This window comes from Osmerus mordax, chromosome 3 (assembly GCF_038355195.1).
Source record: "Osmerus mordax isolate fOsmMor3 chromosome 3, fOsmMor3.pri, whole genome shotgun sequence".
In the NCBI taxonomy this organism is placed as follows: domain Eukaryota; kingdom Metazoa; phylum Chordata; class Actinopteri; order Osmeriformes; family Osmeridae; genus Osmerus; species Osmerus mordax.
The window spans coordinates 3,122,043-3,138,328 of record NC_090052.1 but is presented as its reverse complement, the minus strand read 5'-3'; the positions used below and the strand labels follow the sequence as shown (position 1 = coordinate 3,138,328).

Here is a 16,286-nt window from a genome sequence, read left to right as displayed (position 1 = left end):
CTAGAACTCTCCGCTCTTCTCTCCCCTCAGAGCTGAGGGAGAAGCAGATGCTGCAGCCCAGCGTGGAGTCTCCACACCTGGAGTCCAGCTGTGACCTGGAGCTGGAGAGAGGCCTGAGCAGGTGAGCGGACCACCAGACCAGGGCTGCCCAGCCCTGTTCCTGGAGAGCTACCGTCTGCTAGCTTTTCATTCCTTCCCTCATCCAGCACGCCGGATCGTACTAACTATCTGGTTGACAAGCTGAATCGTGTTCGTTAGAACCGGGGCTTGGCGTGGGTATGGGTCGGAGTTGAAACCTACAGGAGGGTGGATCTTCTGGAGCAAAACTGGACTAGGGGAAACTCCTAGGGAAACTGTCCTGAGAAACGGACCCAACTGCCTTCCCTAAATACCCCATTGCGTCTGTGTATCCTTTGTTGATCCAAGGCTTTACCAAGGTACACAGGCGTAGCTACACAGAGGGGTGAAAGGTAACAGGAAACGGGGGATTTTTGACCTCCGGTGTATCGTTCCGTCAGCCAGCCCTGACGGTCGGCGTTTGTCTGTGTAGCGTCAGGTCAAAGAGGAGCCGGCGCGGGCCGGTGATAGAGGCCGACGGCATGCTGAAGATGTTCCACTGCCCGTACGAGGGCTGCAGTCAAGTCTACGTGGCCATCAGCAGCTTCCAGGTAACTACGGTAACCAGGGGGCTTCCAGGTAACTACGGTAACCAGGGGGCTTCTAGGTAACTACGGTAACCAGGGGGCTTCCAGGTAACTACGGTAACCAGGGGGCTTCCCGGTAACTACGGTAACCAGGGGGCTTCCCGGTAACTACGGTAACCAGGGGGCTTCCCGGAGCGTTCACCACTTTGACCTGGGTACAATCCCAGCACTGTGTGGACACGGAGAGTACAAATTCAGATCCTCGACTTTTATTTATTTATATTTTTATTTATATATGTATAAATCATTTTTCACTCGCCTTTCACTCTCTCTCTTTTTCTTCCCGTCCCCGTACTGTCGTTCCGCTGACCTGCAGAACCACGTGAACCTAGTGCACAGGAAGGGGAGAACCAAGGTGTGCCCCCACCCCGGCTGTGGCAAGAAGTTCTATCTGTCCAACCACCTCCACCGACACATGATCATCCACTCCGGTGGGTGTACGCAAGCACGCGCACGCACACACACACACAGAGATATATACTTAACAAAGTAAGTTGTAAATATGAGCACAAAAGGTATCTTTTACCTTTAACCCCCCCTCATCCCCCTCATCCCCCCCAACCCTCCATTCAGGAGTCCGAGACTTTATTTGCGAGACGTGCGGAAAGTCGTTTAAACGCAAGAACCACCTGGAAGTACACAGGCGGACCCACACAGGAGAGACCCCCTTACAGTCAGTATGACCACCCTGGTCTCAAGCTATCCAAGATACCTAACTGCATTATCAACATGTAACATTTCCTCTGGTAGAAGATACAATACACATTGTGTCTGTGTCTCTCTTTCATTCTCACTTTGTCTCTCGCTCTCTCTCTTTCTCTCTCTCTCTCTCTCTCTCTCTCTCTCTCTCTCTCTCTCTCTCTCTCTCTCTCTCTCTCTCTCTCTGTCTCTCTGTCTCTGTCTCTGTCTCTCTCTCTCTCTCTCTCTCTCTGTCTGTCTGTGGTCCCAGGTGTGAGATCTGTGGTTACCAGTGTCGCCAGCGGGCTTCTCTGAACTGGCACATGAAGAAGCACACCACAGAGGCGCACTACAACTTCACCTGTGAACACTGCGGGAAGCGCTTCGAGAAGCTGGACAGCGTCAAGTTCCACAAGCTGAAGAGCCACCCGGACAAGCAGGCCGCCTGAGGCGCGGAGCGAGACGGAGAGAGAGAACCCTGTGACGATGGGGACCCAGAGAGCACCTGGCAAAGAAACCGCCAACGAGCTGGACGGAGGGCATGGGGAACCAGGCAAGCAGACGGAGACTGCCCGACTGACTGACAGTTCTTTTGTAGAAGTTGGAAGCCCGTGAACGGAACCTCCAAAGGACATAATAACAATATGCAGTTGATGAAGTCTGTTTCTTTGTGGAAGGGACGAACTGCTGGCCCACTGGCCGCTGTGCAGGACACAGCTTGGCTAGGTGGCAGGCTACAGGCCTGGATGCAGGCTGGTGGCTAGGTGGCTAGGTGGCAGGCTACAGGCCTGGATGCAGACTGGTGGCTAGGTGGCAGGCTACAGGCCTGGATGCAGGCTGGTGGCTAGGTGGCAGGCTACAGGCCTGGATGCAGACTGGTGGCTAGGTAGCTAGGTGGCAGGCTACAGGCCTGGATGCAGGCTGGTGGCTAGGTGGCTAGGTGGCAGGCTACAGGCCTGGATGCAGACTGGTGGCTAGGTGGCAGGCTACAGGCCTGGATGCAGGCTGGTGGCTAGGTGGCAGGATACAGGCCTGGATGCAGGCTGGTGGCTAGGTGGCAGGATACAGGCCTGGTTGCAGGCTGGTGGCTAGGTGGCTAGGTGGCAGGATACAGGCCTGGATGCAGGCTGGTGGCTAGGTGGCTAGGTGGCAGGCTACAGGCCTGGATGCAGACTGGTGGCTAGGTAGCTAGGTGGCAGGCTACAGGCCTGGATGCAGGCTGGTGGCTAGGTTGCTAGGTGGCAGGCTACAGGCCTGGATGCAGACTGGTGGCTAGGTGGCAGGCTACAGGCCTGGATGCAGGCTGGTGGCTAGGTGGCAGGATACAGGCCTGGATGCAGGCTGGTGGCTAGGTGGCTAGGTGGCAGGATACAGGCCTGGATGCAGGCTGGTGGCTAGGTGGCTAGGTGGCAGGCTACAGGCCTGGATGCAGACTTGTGGCTAGGTAGCTAGGTGGCAGGCTACAGGCCTGGATGCAGGCTGGTGGCTAGGTTGCTAGGTGGCAGGCTACAGGCCTGGATGCAGACTGGTGGCTAGGTGGCAGGCTACAGGCCTGGATGCAGGCTGGTGGCTAGGTGGCAGGATACAGGCCTGGATGCAGGCTGGTGGCTAGGTGGCTAGGTGGCAGGATACAGGCCTGGATGCAGGCTGGTGGCTAGGTGGCTAGGTGGCAGGCTACAGGCCTGGATGCAGGCTGGTGGCTAGGTGGCTAGGTGGCAGGCTACAGGCCTGGATGCAGGCTGGTGGCTAGGTGGCTAGGTGGCAGGCTACAGGCCTGGATGCAGGCTGGTGGCTAGGTGGCTAGGTGGCAGGCTACAGGCCTGGATGCAGGCTGGTGGCTAGGTGGCTAGGTGGCAGGCTACAGGCCTGGATGCAGGCAGGTGGCTAGGTGGCAGGCTACAGGCCTGGATGCAGGCTGGTGGCTAAGTCTGTTGCTCACAGTACTCTGTACCTTCTCCATCCTTGTTTACATGACATATTGTTTACCTTTGCAACTTTATAATTGTTCAATACCATGTCCATGGATTGCACATGTTTGTATTTATTTTTGGGGGTGGATCAAAGATGGGGCTCATATATCATCCTTTCTGGATCCTAAATGTTCTCCCTGTCACTCACAGAGGTTATGTGTGTGTGTGTGTGTGTCTTGTGGACTTCTGAGGCCTGTCCCATAAAGCAAGTTTAAAAATCCAGGCTTATGTCAGTTAGTCTTATTTCCAGTTTATTCGGTTCCATAAAGCCAGTTCAATTTAGTACAAGTTCAGTTACTAAGGCAACTTATGTTGCAAACTAACCTGGTCCAGTGCAAGCAAACTGCCAGGCCTTGCCTGTGTTGTTCCTTCCCAAATTAGGTGTTACAGGAATGTCTGGCTTTATGGAACCGAATCAACTGAAAATGCCTCAGACCAGCTAACTGCCTGGCTTATTCGGTAAACCTGCTTTATAGAACAGGCTTCAGATGTCAGACGTCAGGTTAAGTCATGTCCTCTTGGCTTCTGGAAACTATTGGGTCTCGCACACGCACACTAACGGTACTGACACATGCTGGGATCTTGTGAAATGCTTTCCTGTTCAGGAGGGTGGGTCGCTGTTGCCACTGATGAAGCAGATGCACTTATTTACAGTTACCTTCTTGTTTTCTGTATCGGTGAACTGGTTCCTGTGAGATATGATAATGCCAGTCAATGATGTACTGTTCTTAGAGAGATACAGTATTTGTTTGAGACAAATAAAAAAGAAAGAGTCCTTATTTGTGTTGGCATAGAAAAGTTCTGTCACTAGACTGGTGTGCACACACAGACACACCTATTCTCTGCATACATTGAGCCTATCAGCTCATTCGTTTTTCTATTAGCCTAAATGGAGACACAAGCTTAATATTGTAAGTTTGACGTCAAAGGGAGTGAGCCAGTGAAATTGTGGTCATATGTGATGCAAAACTAAGAATAGATACTCTTTCCAATTTGATTCATACAACCTCCTCCACAATTGTTGCGATTCAACCCCCTTCACTCATCTCCTCCATTAAGTAACATGTACGAGGCGTAGTCATGTCCATGTCTAAACACCATACGCTTCAAATGATCCACTTCCATGTATAAAAAGCTGAATCACAACATGCATTTTGATGGGATATTCATCAGCTAACCTTTACACAAAATGGATGTCAATAAGATGCATTGAATGAAGTTGTACACAGGCACATGCAGCAGGAACAAAGCTTACACCATGATGTGATCAGTTCGCTCACCACAACCTTTGATTAACAAGTAGGCACGTCACTGTCAGGTTTAAATTCTCAAAACCTGATTTGGACTTTTATCTGTAGAGAACAGGAACATTTGTGTGTGTGCGTGTAACGCAGTACCATTGCTGTGGCTACAAAGACAACTGTGCCGCCTCTCTCCCCTAGGTTTGGTTCAATCCACAGAGAATGGTTGCCTTCTCCAATCACTCCTACCTGTTTGTCACCGTGCACTCTCCCTCCCTCCCACGGTCCCTCCCTCCCTCAAACTCACCCGCCCATGTCCCCCCCCCCCCCCCCTGTTTATAACTGACTCGGAGTCACAAAACAGGACAAGAAGGGAGGAAACGGGAGAATAAAGACAGAAAAAGAGAGAGAGAGAGAGGGACAGTCACATCGCTCTCAGGGAACCCTCCTCCAGTCTTGTAATCTCACACTCGATCTGCTCTCTCAGGGACTGACACCATCATCACCTGAGTGAAGGTAAGAGACTCTCTCTCCTCCGCACCTTTCGTCTCAACCTGTTTTCTCCTCCACCGATAGGAATAGTGGATATGGGAAAGAAAGGGCGCCTATTTGATGACGGGTTCGCTAAACTTTGATGTTAGTTGTAGTTTTGATGATGTTTTTCTATACTACTTGATACCATGACAACTTAGGTAGGAATCTCACAATGGGCCTTTGTTTTGTCTCCTGGGACCTCTAGCCAGCAATTATTTCTTTCAATGACATCCTTTGAGACGGTAAAAATCGTACTCATCTGACTGAGGCTTGTCTTTGTTCGAGATGTTTTCCTTTCAAACTTTCAAACCTATCAAACCTTAATGAGATTTGTCCCTAAAATTTGCGGTCCTTGTTGACTATCATCACAAAGTACATTCTTCTAACCACATTTTTAAATGGTCACCTGTAACCAAGGTTGCTCAGAATATCCTCACGAGTTTAATCACCAAACTAAACTATCTAGAATCTGTGTGGCATATTTAAAAGACAGTACAGAATGGTTTTTTACTTCTTTCAGCTAATTGTTTGTGTACAGCTCTGAAGGGCTCAACCATCCTTGTCATACCAGGAAGTGTCTGTCAGCAGGGTCCCCTATCCTCCCAGACTCTACAGCATGACTCAGTAATATAATGTTGAGGAAACTGTTTAAAACTCAGCATGGCTTTTCTTTATTCTTCATTATTTATTTATAAATGTAGTACATATAATTGGATGACATCACATGCAAAAGTAAATGTGTCATGGAACAATTTGAATATACAAATCAGGTCTATCCACTCCAATCTCCGGGGACCCCATCTTGTTCAAAGATGGTATATCTCATGGACTAAAGTGCAATGGCTGAGATCAGTGAAAACAAATCAAGCCAACATCAATATTCCATAGGAAGTAAAAAAACAAAAAACAAGATGGCACACACGCTGAAAATGGCTGTTATCGCACACGAGGATGCTGAGGTCGTTCGTTGGTCATTTGCATGTGACTCGAGCTGTTAATGAATAACCGTGCGAAATCACAGCTGACTGCATCTGAGGAGGTACTGCGTCGTGTTTGAGGAAGTGCTCAGGGCTGAGCAAGGGGGAACCTCAGCTTGTGAGTTGCCACAGTATGTACCCATTACCACAGTCCTGTCCTATGATTAACCTGTTTCTGGCTAAACATTGACCCAGCTTTTCTTTCCTCTTTCGGAAACCTGTTTACCTGTTTACCAGCCCTGAGTCTTTACTAAGATCGTTTTGTTTAGGCCCCTTCCCATCCATAGCAGTTTCCCAGGTAGAACAGGGAGATGTTGTACAAGGGATATGGAGGGAGGGTGAAATTATCATGGAGGCTTGAAGGCATCACAAAGGAATGAGGAGTGGAAGTGTCAGTTATGAACTCAGGCAATACCCTTCTGGAACAGTCGAAAAGCCACAGGGTGCCAAAGTATCGATCTAAGACAAGACTGTTGTTCAGTCCTTTTAAGATAAACAACGCTGTTCCCATCCATGAGCTCATATTTTGCACACACACACACATTTTACATTTACATTTTAGTCATTTAGCAGACGCTCTTATCCAGAGCGACTTACAGTAAGTACAGGGACATTCCCCCGAGGCAAGTAGGGTGAAGTGCCTTGCCCAAGGACACAACGTCAGTTTGCGTGACCGGGAATCGAACTGGCAACCTTCGGATTACTAGCCCGACTCCCTCACCGCTCAGCCATCTGACACACACACACACACACACACACACACACACACACACACACACACACACACACACACACACACACACACACACACACACACACACACACACACACACACACACACACACACACACACACACACACACACACACACACACACACACACACACACACACACACACACACACACACACACACACACACACACACACACACACACACACACAGACACAGACACAGACACAGACACAGACACAGACACAGACACAGACACAGACACAGACACAGACACAGACACAGACACAGACACACACATACACATACACATGCACAGTGTGGAGGGTCCTGGGCATACACAGGTTAGGGTTAAAGGTCAACTAGAGGGATCATAAAAAAGCAGTCTGAGATGGTCCACCGATAGTACATTCAACCCGAGAATAGACAAGCTCATAAACCCTCTGTGTCTGTCTGTGTGTGGGGGTGAGGGGGTGAGCGGGGAGAGGTTAATGGCCGACTGTATTCAGATGTTCCACTGATGGCTAACGAGTGTTAGAACCATAAAAGTCCTACTTCCTTGGAGCCGTGATTCCTTGATAAAGGTATGCTGCCACCTGACTCTCCCACGCAAAAAAACCTGTCCCGAAAACCCTGAGCCTGTATTCTGCGTGCTCACATGGCCTCACTTATCATCTTATATATGCTTTACTTCACATGAGCTGTTCAAAATGATCCACCATGACAGATCTTAACATTTGATGTATGTCTATGGCAGGCAAAGGAATTTTCTTTTGCATCGAAAATAGGGTTAAACAACTCCAACCAAAGAAAAGGGCCATTTCCAGCATAATGTTGATAAGGCTCTGGGGTTGGTGTGATTTTTATGTCATTCCAAATGTTTGCATAACATTTGTTAACCATAATTGTCCATCGAAACCCATTTGAATGAGACTATAAAGTGGTGTGCGAGTTCGTCATTGCAGGTGTGCCACTAAACAAAGCCCTCTCCCCAGTCCCATTGTGGTTGTAATGTTTAATGTCAATATTGCAAGGGGTAGACAAAAAGCAAGGGCACTCTTGAGTGTTTAAGGACGAAAAGTTGATAGAGAACCGTTCCTTGTGAAAGGACCAGGTGTTTGTTTTTTGTTTTTTGCCCACCAATCTCTTCCTTCTCACTTACCTGACAAATTGCTGGTCTCCTAGTAACACGTCAGAGCTAGCAAACAGCATCCTTGTGTACGGTAAGTCTGTTAATTTGTCACCAACAGTAATCACCAGAATATGACACCTCACTGGAACCATGACGAATGGGTAAATGCATTGAAGAAACACCTTATCACAATGATGTACAATAGCTTGAGAAACTGGATTGTATTGCAACTGAGTGATTCAACTGAGTTGCAACTGAGGGATTCACAAGATGGGGAGTCAGATGGCTGAGCGGTTAGGGAGTCGGGCTATTAATCAGAAGGTTGTTGGTGCCAATTGACGTTGGGTCCTTGGGCAAGGCACTTCACCCTACTTGTCTTGGGGAGAATGTCCCTGTACTTACTGTAAGTCGCTCTGGATAAGAGCGTCTGCTAAATGTAATGTAATGTAAATGTAATAATATGTTTGTCCAGGTTTGTCCAAATACCCCAATTATGTCCTTAGCTCGCCCACTTCATATATAAAAATAATTATGTGGTAAGAAGTTGTGGGTGGGACATTTTATTCATTGGGTGGAAATATTCACTTTGTGGCTCCCGGAAAAATGCTGAATTAAGATAGTAAATTATCACACACAACCCTTCATTGTGATGAGTTAGAGTACCTAAAAAAGTAACAGTATAGCCAACTCCACGAACAGAAGCAGTAATAATATTCATACTTCTAGGTCCTTAGATCTCATTTCAATAATTGTTGACATGTTTCCCCCTCTCCTACTTTCTTCCAGAAAGAAGAACCTGCTTTAATCATGGGCTGCTTCGCATTTCTCAAAGTCATGATGTTTGTTTTCAACGGCATCATCTTTGTAAGTACACATGTTTATACAAGGTTGAGAAAGGTTTAAATAGCTTCAAGGGCATATGACGCATGTACGGAACATCATCTGTCACTGTTTAATGATTTGGTTTACGGGACAGAAAAGTACAGGTGCCTTTTTATAGACGTACAATGGACAAAATGTTTCATAGTTTTGGCTTGGAAAGATAAGAAGCATTTGACTTGTGAATTTGTTGTCCAAAGTACGAGGTGAACGAAACAATGAATGTCCAAGCAGGTGAAGATGCTTTTCAGTCTTCTGATTGGAACACAACAAGATTTTAGTAAATGTGTTCTCTCACCCAAGAGAAATTTGTAGTTCTGTTTTAAACTTACCCAAATACCCAGTATACAATTCAGTAAGTATCCTCAACATACAAATCTCTTTTCACCGACATTCCCACCTCTCTCGCTCGCCTTCCTCCCATAACCTTATCTCCCTCTCTCTTTCCTACTTGTTCTCCTGGTATGTCTCCACCTCTGTCTCTCAGGTGGCGGGGGCAGCCATCCTGGGAGTGGGGATCTGGGTGAAGGTGGACAGTGGCTCCATCCTGGGCTTCATCCAGGGCATCAAGGACGCCCCGGAGGGCCTGAACCAGCTGCTCAACGTGGGCTACCTGCTCATAGCAATAGGAGCCCTCCTGCTGATCATCGGCTTCCTGGGCTGCTGTGGGGCCGTCAGGGAGAGCAGGTGTATGCTGCTATTGGTAAGTGACTTTGCGAATAAGGCCTGACACACGCACACATACATACACACAAGTATCAGTATACACAAACAAGCAGATGAACCACTAGAATATTTTATGGTAATGATGTTGTGCAGGTATTTAACTCTCTCTCTCTCTTTTACTGTCATCTTTCGTTTCTCTCTCTAGTTCTTTATAGTAGTTTTGGTGGTCTTCATAGCAGAGGTTGCTGGTGCAGTGGTGATCCTGGTTTTTAAACCAGTGGTAAGGCAGTGCTAGCTCGCTTTCTCCCTTCCCTCCCTCCCTCTTCTCCTCAACTCACTCCCTTACTCACTCCCTTACTCCCTCCCTCCCTGTTTCACTCCATCGCTCCCTGTTTCACTCACTCCCTCACTATTTCACTCACTTCCTCACTATTTTGGAAGGTGAACATTGCAACTGCCACTTTACATTGGGATAATGACTGATTTATGTTTCAGGCAGAAGAGTTGATCAGCAAGCTGGGCACTCAAGCAGTTGATAGCATAAAAAAGGATTATGGAAAAAATCCAGATGTCACTGGTCTCTGGAATGCTACTATGGATACGGTACAATCTCCCCAACACGCAATATATCAAAGATATAATATTTGCCACACTATGATGTATATAGCTGCTCTTAAGCCATGTTAAGCGTTAGACTGCATCATTTGAAAGATATGATAAAAAAAAAAAAAAGTAATATAAATTGTGTTATCATCCCCAACAGCTAAAGTGCTGTGGATTCTACAACTCGTCAGACTTTGATGGCTCTCCTTTTCAAATGCCCGACAGCAACCGGTACCCACCACAGTGCTGCAAAGACACTACAAGGCCATGTGCTTCAAAAGATGCGGTACTAGCTTTCTGCTCATTCATCCTTTGGGGATTTACCCAAGCCAAACTGCTACCATCAATATTGACTTTGTACAGTACAACAGGATATGGATTGTTATATGACTAATAATATCAATTTAGCTGAAATTGATAGCTCTGCAAACAGTACCGTGCATGTTAATGGCCTGTTTATTTTGTGTACTACTTCCTTGTACTTCTGGTCTTTCCATTGTTCTTAGCTGTTTTCTGTTCCTCCCGTAGATTGTGCCTGGCTGCTTCCCAAAATTCAAGAAATTGATTGATGAGAACTCAGCTGTGATTGCAGGTGTGGCATTGGGCATTGCAGCCCTAGAGGTATGGACTTTTGCTCCCTCTCTCGATCTCTCTCGATCTCTCGATCTCTCGATCTCTCTCTCTCTCTCTCTCTCTCTCTCTCTCTCTCTCTCCTCCTTCTGGCTCGTAACATTACAGTTTTTTGCTGTAAATGTATGCTATGTATAGCCAATAATTTACACACATACAAATATGCCATCCATTGTTACATACATGTTACAAATGATACAAAGAGGAAGTGACACTGAGGCCATAGGGTTTTCAATCATGGATTGCTAATTCACATTATTTGTTAATCCCACAGATATTGGCCATGGTTTTCTCTATGACCCTGTACTGTAAAGTCGGCTCTAAGAGAAACTGAGATCAAGTTACAGCAACTAATTACAGCAGTGACAGAAGCATGATCTTCGGGCCTACTGACACACGTTCTCTGCCTGCATGAAGCTGAAGAGCCAAGGACCTTAATGAAGCTTTGTTCATCTGAGAGTTTCATCAAATCTTAGGGATCAACACAAGATCTATTATGAAATTCGTTTTTATGTTTGTTACAGTATTTATATACTTTCTAGTTATTGACACTACAACAGGGTCCTTTTGTGCATTTTCACATCTGGCACTTTTGTGCATGACAGTTGATTAATATCACAAACCAAAATAAAAAACCAAATATACATTACTAGTCAATATTGTTGGAAAATTTCCAATTTCTTTTTCATTGTAATAATGTAGCTAGATTGACCGTGGAATTTAAAAGCTGATTAAATTATTTTTAAGATTTATTTTAGCAATTAACATTTAATTGCAACTGTAAAGTTGATGTTTTTCAATAAAGCTTTACACTTGTTGTCCCTTTGTTTTATTCTTCATGTTTTGTGGTGTTGCCATGTTTTCTATTGAAAGATATTCATATTTATATTTGGTTCCAATTATCCTCCTGGAAATATTTTGCACAAAAATGGACAAACATGACCATGAATGCAGTATTTGTTCTGCTTTTGTGGGATACTTTACGTAAGTATTTTATAATTAGCTATCATTCTATGTGCAGTAATGTGTTACCTAAAGGTACACTATACTGTAAGCAGAAATCATTAAAAACATACAGATAATCCTGACTCTGAGTTTTCAAACTTTTCCGAAAGCTATTAGCCAGCTACAGTTCATATCCAAGATTCCTAGTAAAACTTACCATTATAAAATTATTTGGAAAAACCACCGACCTCCGTCCTACCACCCTCTAGATAAGTGGGGTATTGCTCCCTGGAGAATTGGTGTACAGATTGGATCAGATATGGTGCAGCGAGTGTCCTGGATGTCCCAGGCACCGGGTCAGCTTGGGTCATGGGTCATGGGTCAGCGTCGGCTACATCTGCATTGCTCTGGGCGCAGGGCGCTCTCTCACTGACTTCACTGGTTTCTGTGGAGCCTGGAAGGAGAATTGCTTCCACATCTTGTTGGTGAGAGAGAGCTCTGTTCACCAGAGTAGATATAACCAGCACAGCTAAAGACTCAGTCCTCAACATCTGCCATGAGACCAGGTGGCTTTTTTTTATCAACATTTGGGCCAACAAAGTACTCTATAATGAGAGTCGCATACCCTTATATGACAATTGCATACAGTTGCAGACTTTATTAGTTGGCCGACGTGTTGTATCCCTACAAACTTCACGTAAGGTTACGCAGAAATTGTATTTTGTTTTTCTCCAGTTCTTTAATCGTGACGATGTTATCTGTTGCTGAAATGATATGTAGCCCTATACAGAGATATGGTAAGGGTTTCAGGTGCAAACAATGTCCACGGTGTTGTTCATTAACCTTGTTTCCACTTGGACTGTAGCTGCCTGGTCATAATGCAAATCTCTGAAAGCGTGGCCTGTTTGTGTCACAGGTAAGCGTAATGGTGCACTAGGCGAGCACTAAGACCCTGGGGACTTCTTATATGGACTTGGTAGCAACAGACCCCATCTCGTTAGCCTGAAACACAGTCATGATCAGGATGAGAGAGAGGCCATAATGAAGCCAAAAAGCCCCCTTAATTGGTCCAGTAATGCAGAGTCTTCATTAGCACTCAGTCCTGTGGATACTGTATTTACATCCAAAAGACTGACCACTGCGGCCATATTTAGTTGTGACTTCACTTGTAAACTTAATGTTAGCTTGTAAGATTAGTCCATCTGGCTGGCGTATACGATGTTACATGCATTTGGTTTAGGAACATCTCTATTTCTCTTCAGCTCAAGTGCTGTGGCTTTGAGAAGACAAGAGAACACAAGAGGAACTGTAGAAGCACTTGAGAGACACCCCTGTTGTCTCTCCCTCAATCAGATGTGTTTTGGTAAGATCTTTGCAGTGATAGAGGGCAGGGTGTCATCCTAGGCTCAGTTGCCGGGGGCATCTGCATGATCGAGGTAAGGCTGGCCATGGAGATACACTGCCCCCTTGTGGTGAAGCTGGGACACTGCAGCATGCAGCAGCAAACCATTCTCCTGCTTTCTGAGACGAAGCCTTTCATAGATATAGAGAGCCATGGATTAAGCCTGGACCTAGAGAAATTGAATCTCCATTGAAAATATTTTTTGTCTAGGACAAGGCTAAATCCATGTGTGGGAAAATGGCCCATTGCGTTTTGTGCTCCAGAAAGTATATTTCTATAGATTTATAATACAGATTGGGTTTTTTTATATTATGGGATGTATTATTTACATTTACATTTATTCATTTAGCAGACGCTTTTATCCAAAGCGACTTCCAAGAGAGAGCTTTACAAAAGTGCATAGGTCACTGATCATAACAACGAGATAGCCCCAAACATTGCAGGTAGCCAAAACATGAGCATACATTGTGAAAAAAAAAAAAAAAGTGCCAAAGGGAAGAACCATAAGAGCATGCAGTTAAACAAGTTACAATTAAACAACATGAACCTCAAAAGGTGCCAGAGTGTACCTGTAGGAAAACAATCAACAGTAAAATATTTCACATCGAGTACAATAATTTTAAATCAGTTACAACTAACCAACAAGAGCAACAAGTCTCTCAATTGGAGTCATTGTAATCCTGGAGGAAACTAACATCAGGTCCGGCAAATCATTCCTAAGTACCGTTGTGCTCCTGGAACAAATGCGTCTTAAGCCTTTTCTTGAAGGTGGGGAAACAGTCAGTGTCTCTGATGGAGGTGGAGAGTTGATTCCGCCATTGGGGGGCCAACATTATAAACATATTACCAGGCATTGAGAAGAAAAATAAGTAAACTGAGACTCCTCAAAGGGTTTCTGATGGATTGTACTTGATTTGTGTCTGGGAAACCATGTCCAAAAATGAATGTCGTAAAAGCAGATGGCATTGACTCCCTCCTCTTTTCCCCTCGTCTAGCTGACCACCATGACAAACACCGTGATGCTGTTTGTCATATTGCAATCTACATCGTGAGGGGAAATTAGGCAGCAAGGGTTAGGGTTAGGGTTAGGCAGCAAGGGGTACGGGAGTTAGAGGACATCCCTCTCTGCAGCAGCTGAAGTTATGAGTTAGCAACTTCAGAAGTTAAATGGAAATCACTATTTTCCTCAGAAGTACTGTTTGTTAGACTGAGAACTTAGTGACGTGTATTACAATTGGCATAGAATTCCACTACATAGACATTTCTTCTTGTGTATTTTTCATACAACAAACCAGCAATGCGAAGACTCAAACTGAACTGAGTTCATTGGGGGCATAGTTGAGTCAAGTGTTGCAGTTTCATCTCCAGCCTTAGGTTATGGTGTTGATAGACAATATGTACATACCCATAATATGACAGATTGTCATTCCATTATGTAATCATTCTTACATAATCTCTTTAGATTATATTCAACTGCGCACATTTGTATTGAACATTGGTGGGGGCAAACATTTGTATCACCCTATATGCCGCTACCCCTGCTCTGCCCCTAATTAATGATCTTTTGACATGGGTTGTGATATAAACTTATCAAATGTAAGGAATTGGGAGTGTTCACTTACAATAGGTAGGCCTAGCTGTGACATCAGAATGGCTTTGACTTATTGTTTACATTCAGGGTTTTCCTTATCTTTCTAGGGAGTTTGAGCATGTGGTGGAGTGTATGTAAAGGGTCACGGAGAAGAATAAATTGTTCCCTCTTCTAATGGGAACATTGTGATCCCACCTGATCACTGGTCAATAAGAAACACTTCTTGACCGTTCACGAATTGAGTGGTGTAAAAGTTTCAGAAGGACATCTTGTAACGTGAAACTGTGCCCAAACTCTCATTTCGCTCTTGAGCGTAGGCTACATCACGAAACAAAATATACTGATGCCATCCAGGATATGTTCTCACACTTAACATAATAGACTACATACCATTACAACATGGATGACATTTAAAGCCAGTGACACTCTGTGAAGTTTTCTTTAGGGAAAAGTTATGTCAGTAAGGTTGAAATGTTTAATTATGCTATGCGGACGGTGTGTATGCGTGCGTGGCAAATGGACATGTTCGAAGTTTGTTAGGAGGAGTCATCTCGAAGCCCAGTCTTCCACGCTTCCCCCGCCCTCACGTCACGGCAAAGGAGACCTGCAAATGGAATACATTTGTCCACCTCATCTCAGTTTTCTATTCCAACAGTGATCGCGAATCCCCCAGTCAATGTGACACATCTAAACGCGGAATCCACAAATCTTCGAAACAGACTTTCATTTGCACTGCGCTTAGATTGTTCATGTTTCTCATCAAGCCGTCCTGAATAGACAACTTTTACACAGGTGCGTGGGCACGCCGCCCGGGGAGACAAACATGTCCAATGGGAAAGATGCACCTGCCACAGAGACGTAAGTGTAAATCGCTTAGCGTTTTCCGTCTCCAAAAGTCGTGTTTTAAACGGCTTGACAATACGACAGTATTATATTATTTTAAACTGTAAAATGTATTTCTTGGTGGTACTTTATAAGCGTTAGCTAAATACATATGAATGCTCTTTACTTAAAACGAAACGTAATTTCTATAAGATCCACCCACCCTCTTTTAGTTTCCTCCACTTTGTGTTAAAAAGATTAGGCTACTTGCCGTTCACAGCATATCCGTTACATTCCTTCCTCATTGAGCAACCCTTTCAAGGCCTTGTAAAGAACGCTAAAATAATAAGTTTAAAGTGTGTTCGACAGGAGTCATTGTACCTAAATGACTCCAATTGAATCCTCGGAGAACAATGCCCTTCAGCTCATCAAAACAGACTTCTTTATCTGCAAGTCATTAACATTTTGCTGTTGCCCAGAGAGAGCTATAGATTTCAGGCCCATATCCTATGTAAACAGAGGACATCTTGAGTTGTGTTTGCTGCAAAGCACACTGCTGCCTGGACAGTGTATACAATTCCTTCCAAGACTACACAGGACTCCCAGGAGAGTGTATGTGTGTGTGTGCGTGTGTGTGTGAGTAACCACCGTTACTGCTGACCATGTGATCACCTCACAAGGGGCCTTATACTGTAGGGGCTCTCATGGAACTCTGCTTATGTACTTAAAATGTGTGTGTACAGCTCCGCACAGATGAGCCTGCAGGAGTGTCTGGATGAG

General features: G+C 45.2%; 2 protein-coding genes across 3 annotated transcripts in view; both read left to right on the top strand.

Moving 5' to 3' along the window:
- The window catches only part of LOC136941189 (zinc finger protein 653-like), a 44,310-nt gene extending 41,521 nt beyond the window's left edge, over positions 1 to 2,789 (top strand). The window contains exons 6-10 of the mRNA XM_067233623.1: positions 31 to 121; positions 551 to 668; positions 1,021 to 1,135; positions 1,278 to 1,377; positions 1,654 to 2,789. Of these exons, the coding sequence (XP_067089724.1) occupies positions 31 to 121; positions 551 to 668; positions 1,021 to 1,135; positions 1,278 to 1,377; positions 1,654 to 1,831 (602 nt within the window). The 3' untranslated portion in view covers positions 1,832 to 2,789. The remainder of the gene's footprint in view (positions 1 to 30; positions 122 to 550; positions 669 to 1,020; positions 1,136 to 1,277; positions 1,378 to 1,653) is intronic.
- Positions 2,790 to 4,956: 2,167 nt separating this feature from the next.
- Positions 4,957 to 11,565, top strand: LOC136940403 (tetraspanin-1-like). Of its 2 annotated transcripts, XM_067232540.1 has the most exons (8): positions 4,957 to 5,109; positions 8,755 to 8,832; positions 9,335 to 9,550; positions 9,719 to 9,793; positions 10,009 to 10,116; positions 10,277 to 10,402; positions 10,645 to 10,737; positions 11,021 to 11,565. In XM_067232540.1, the coding sequence occupies exons 2-8, from the start codon at positions 8,776 to 8,778 to the stop codon at positions 11,078 to 11,080; spliced, it is 735 nt and encodes a 244-aa protein (XP_067088641.1). In that variant the 5' UTR covers positions 4,957 to 5,109; positions 8,755 to 8,775; the 3' UTR covers positions 11,081 to 11,565. The 2 variants fall into 2 exon arrangements, with proteins under 2 accessions (XP_067088641.1, XP_067088642.1); XM_067232541.1 differs by lacking the exon at positions 9,719 to 9,793 and having other exon boundaries at positions 4,976 to 5,109.
- The last annotated feature ends 4,721 nt before the right edge of the window (positions 11,566 to 16,286 follow it).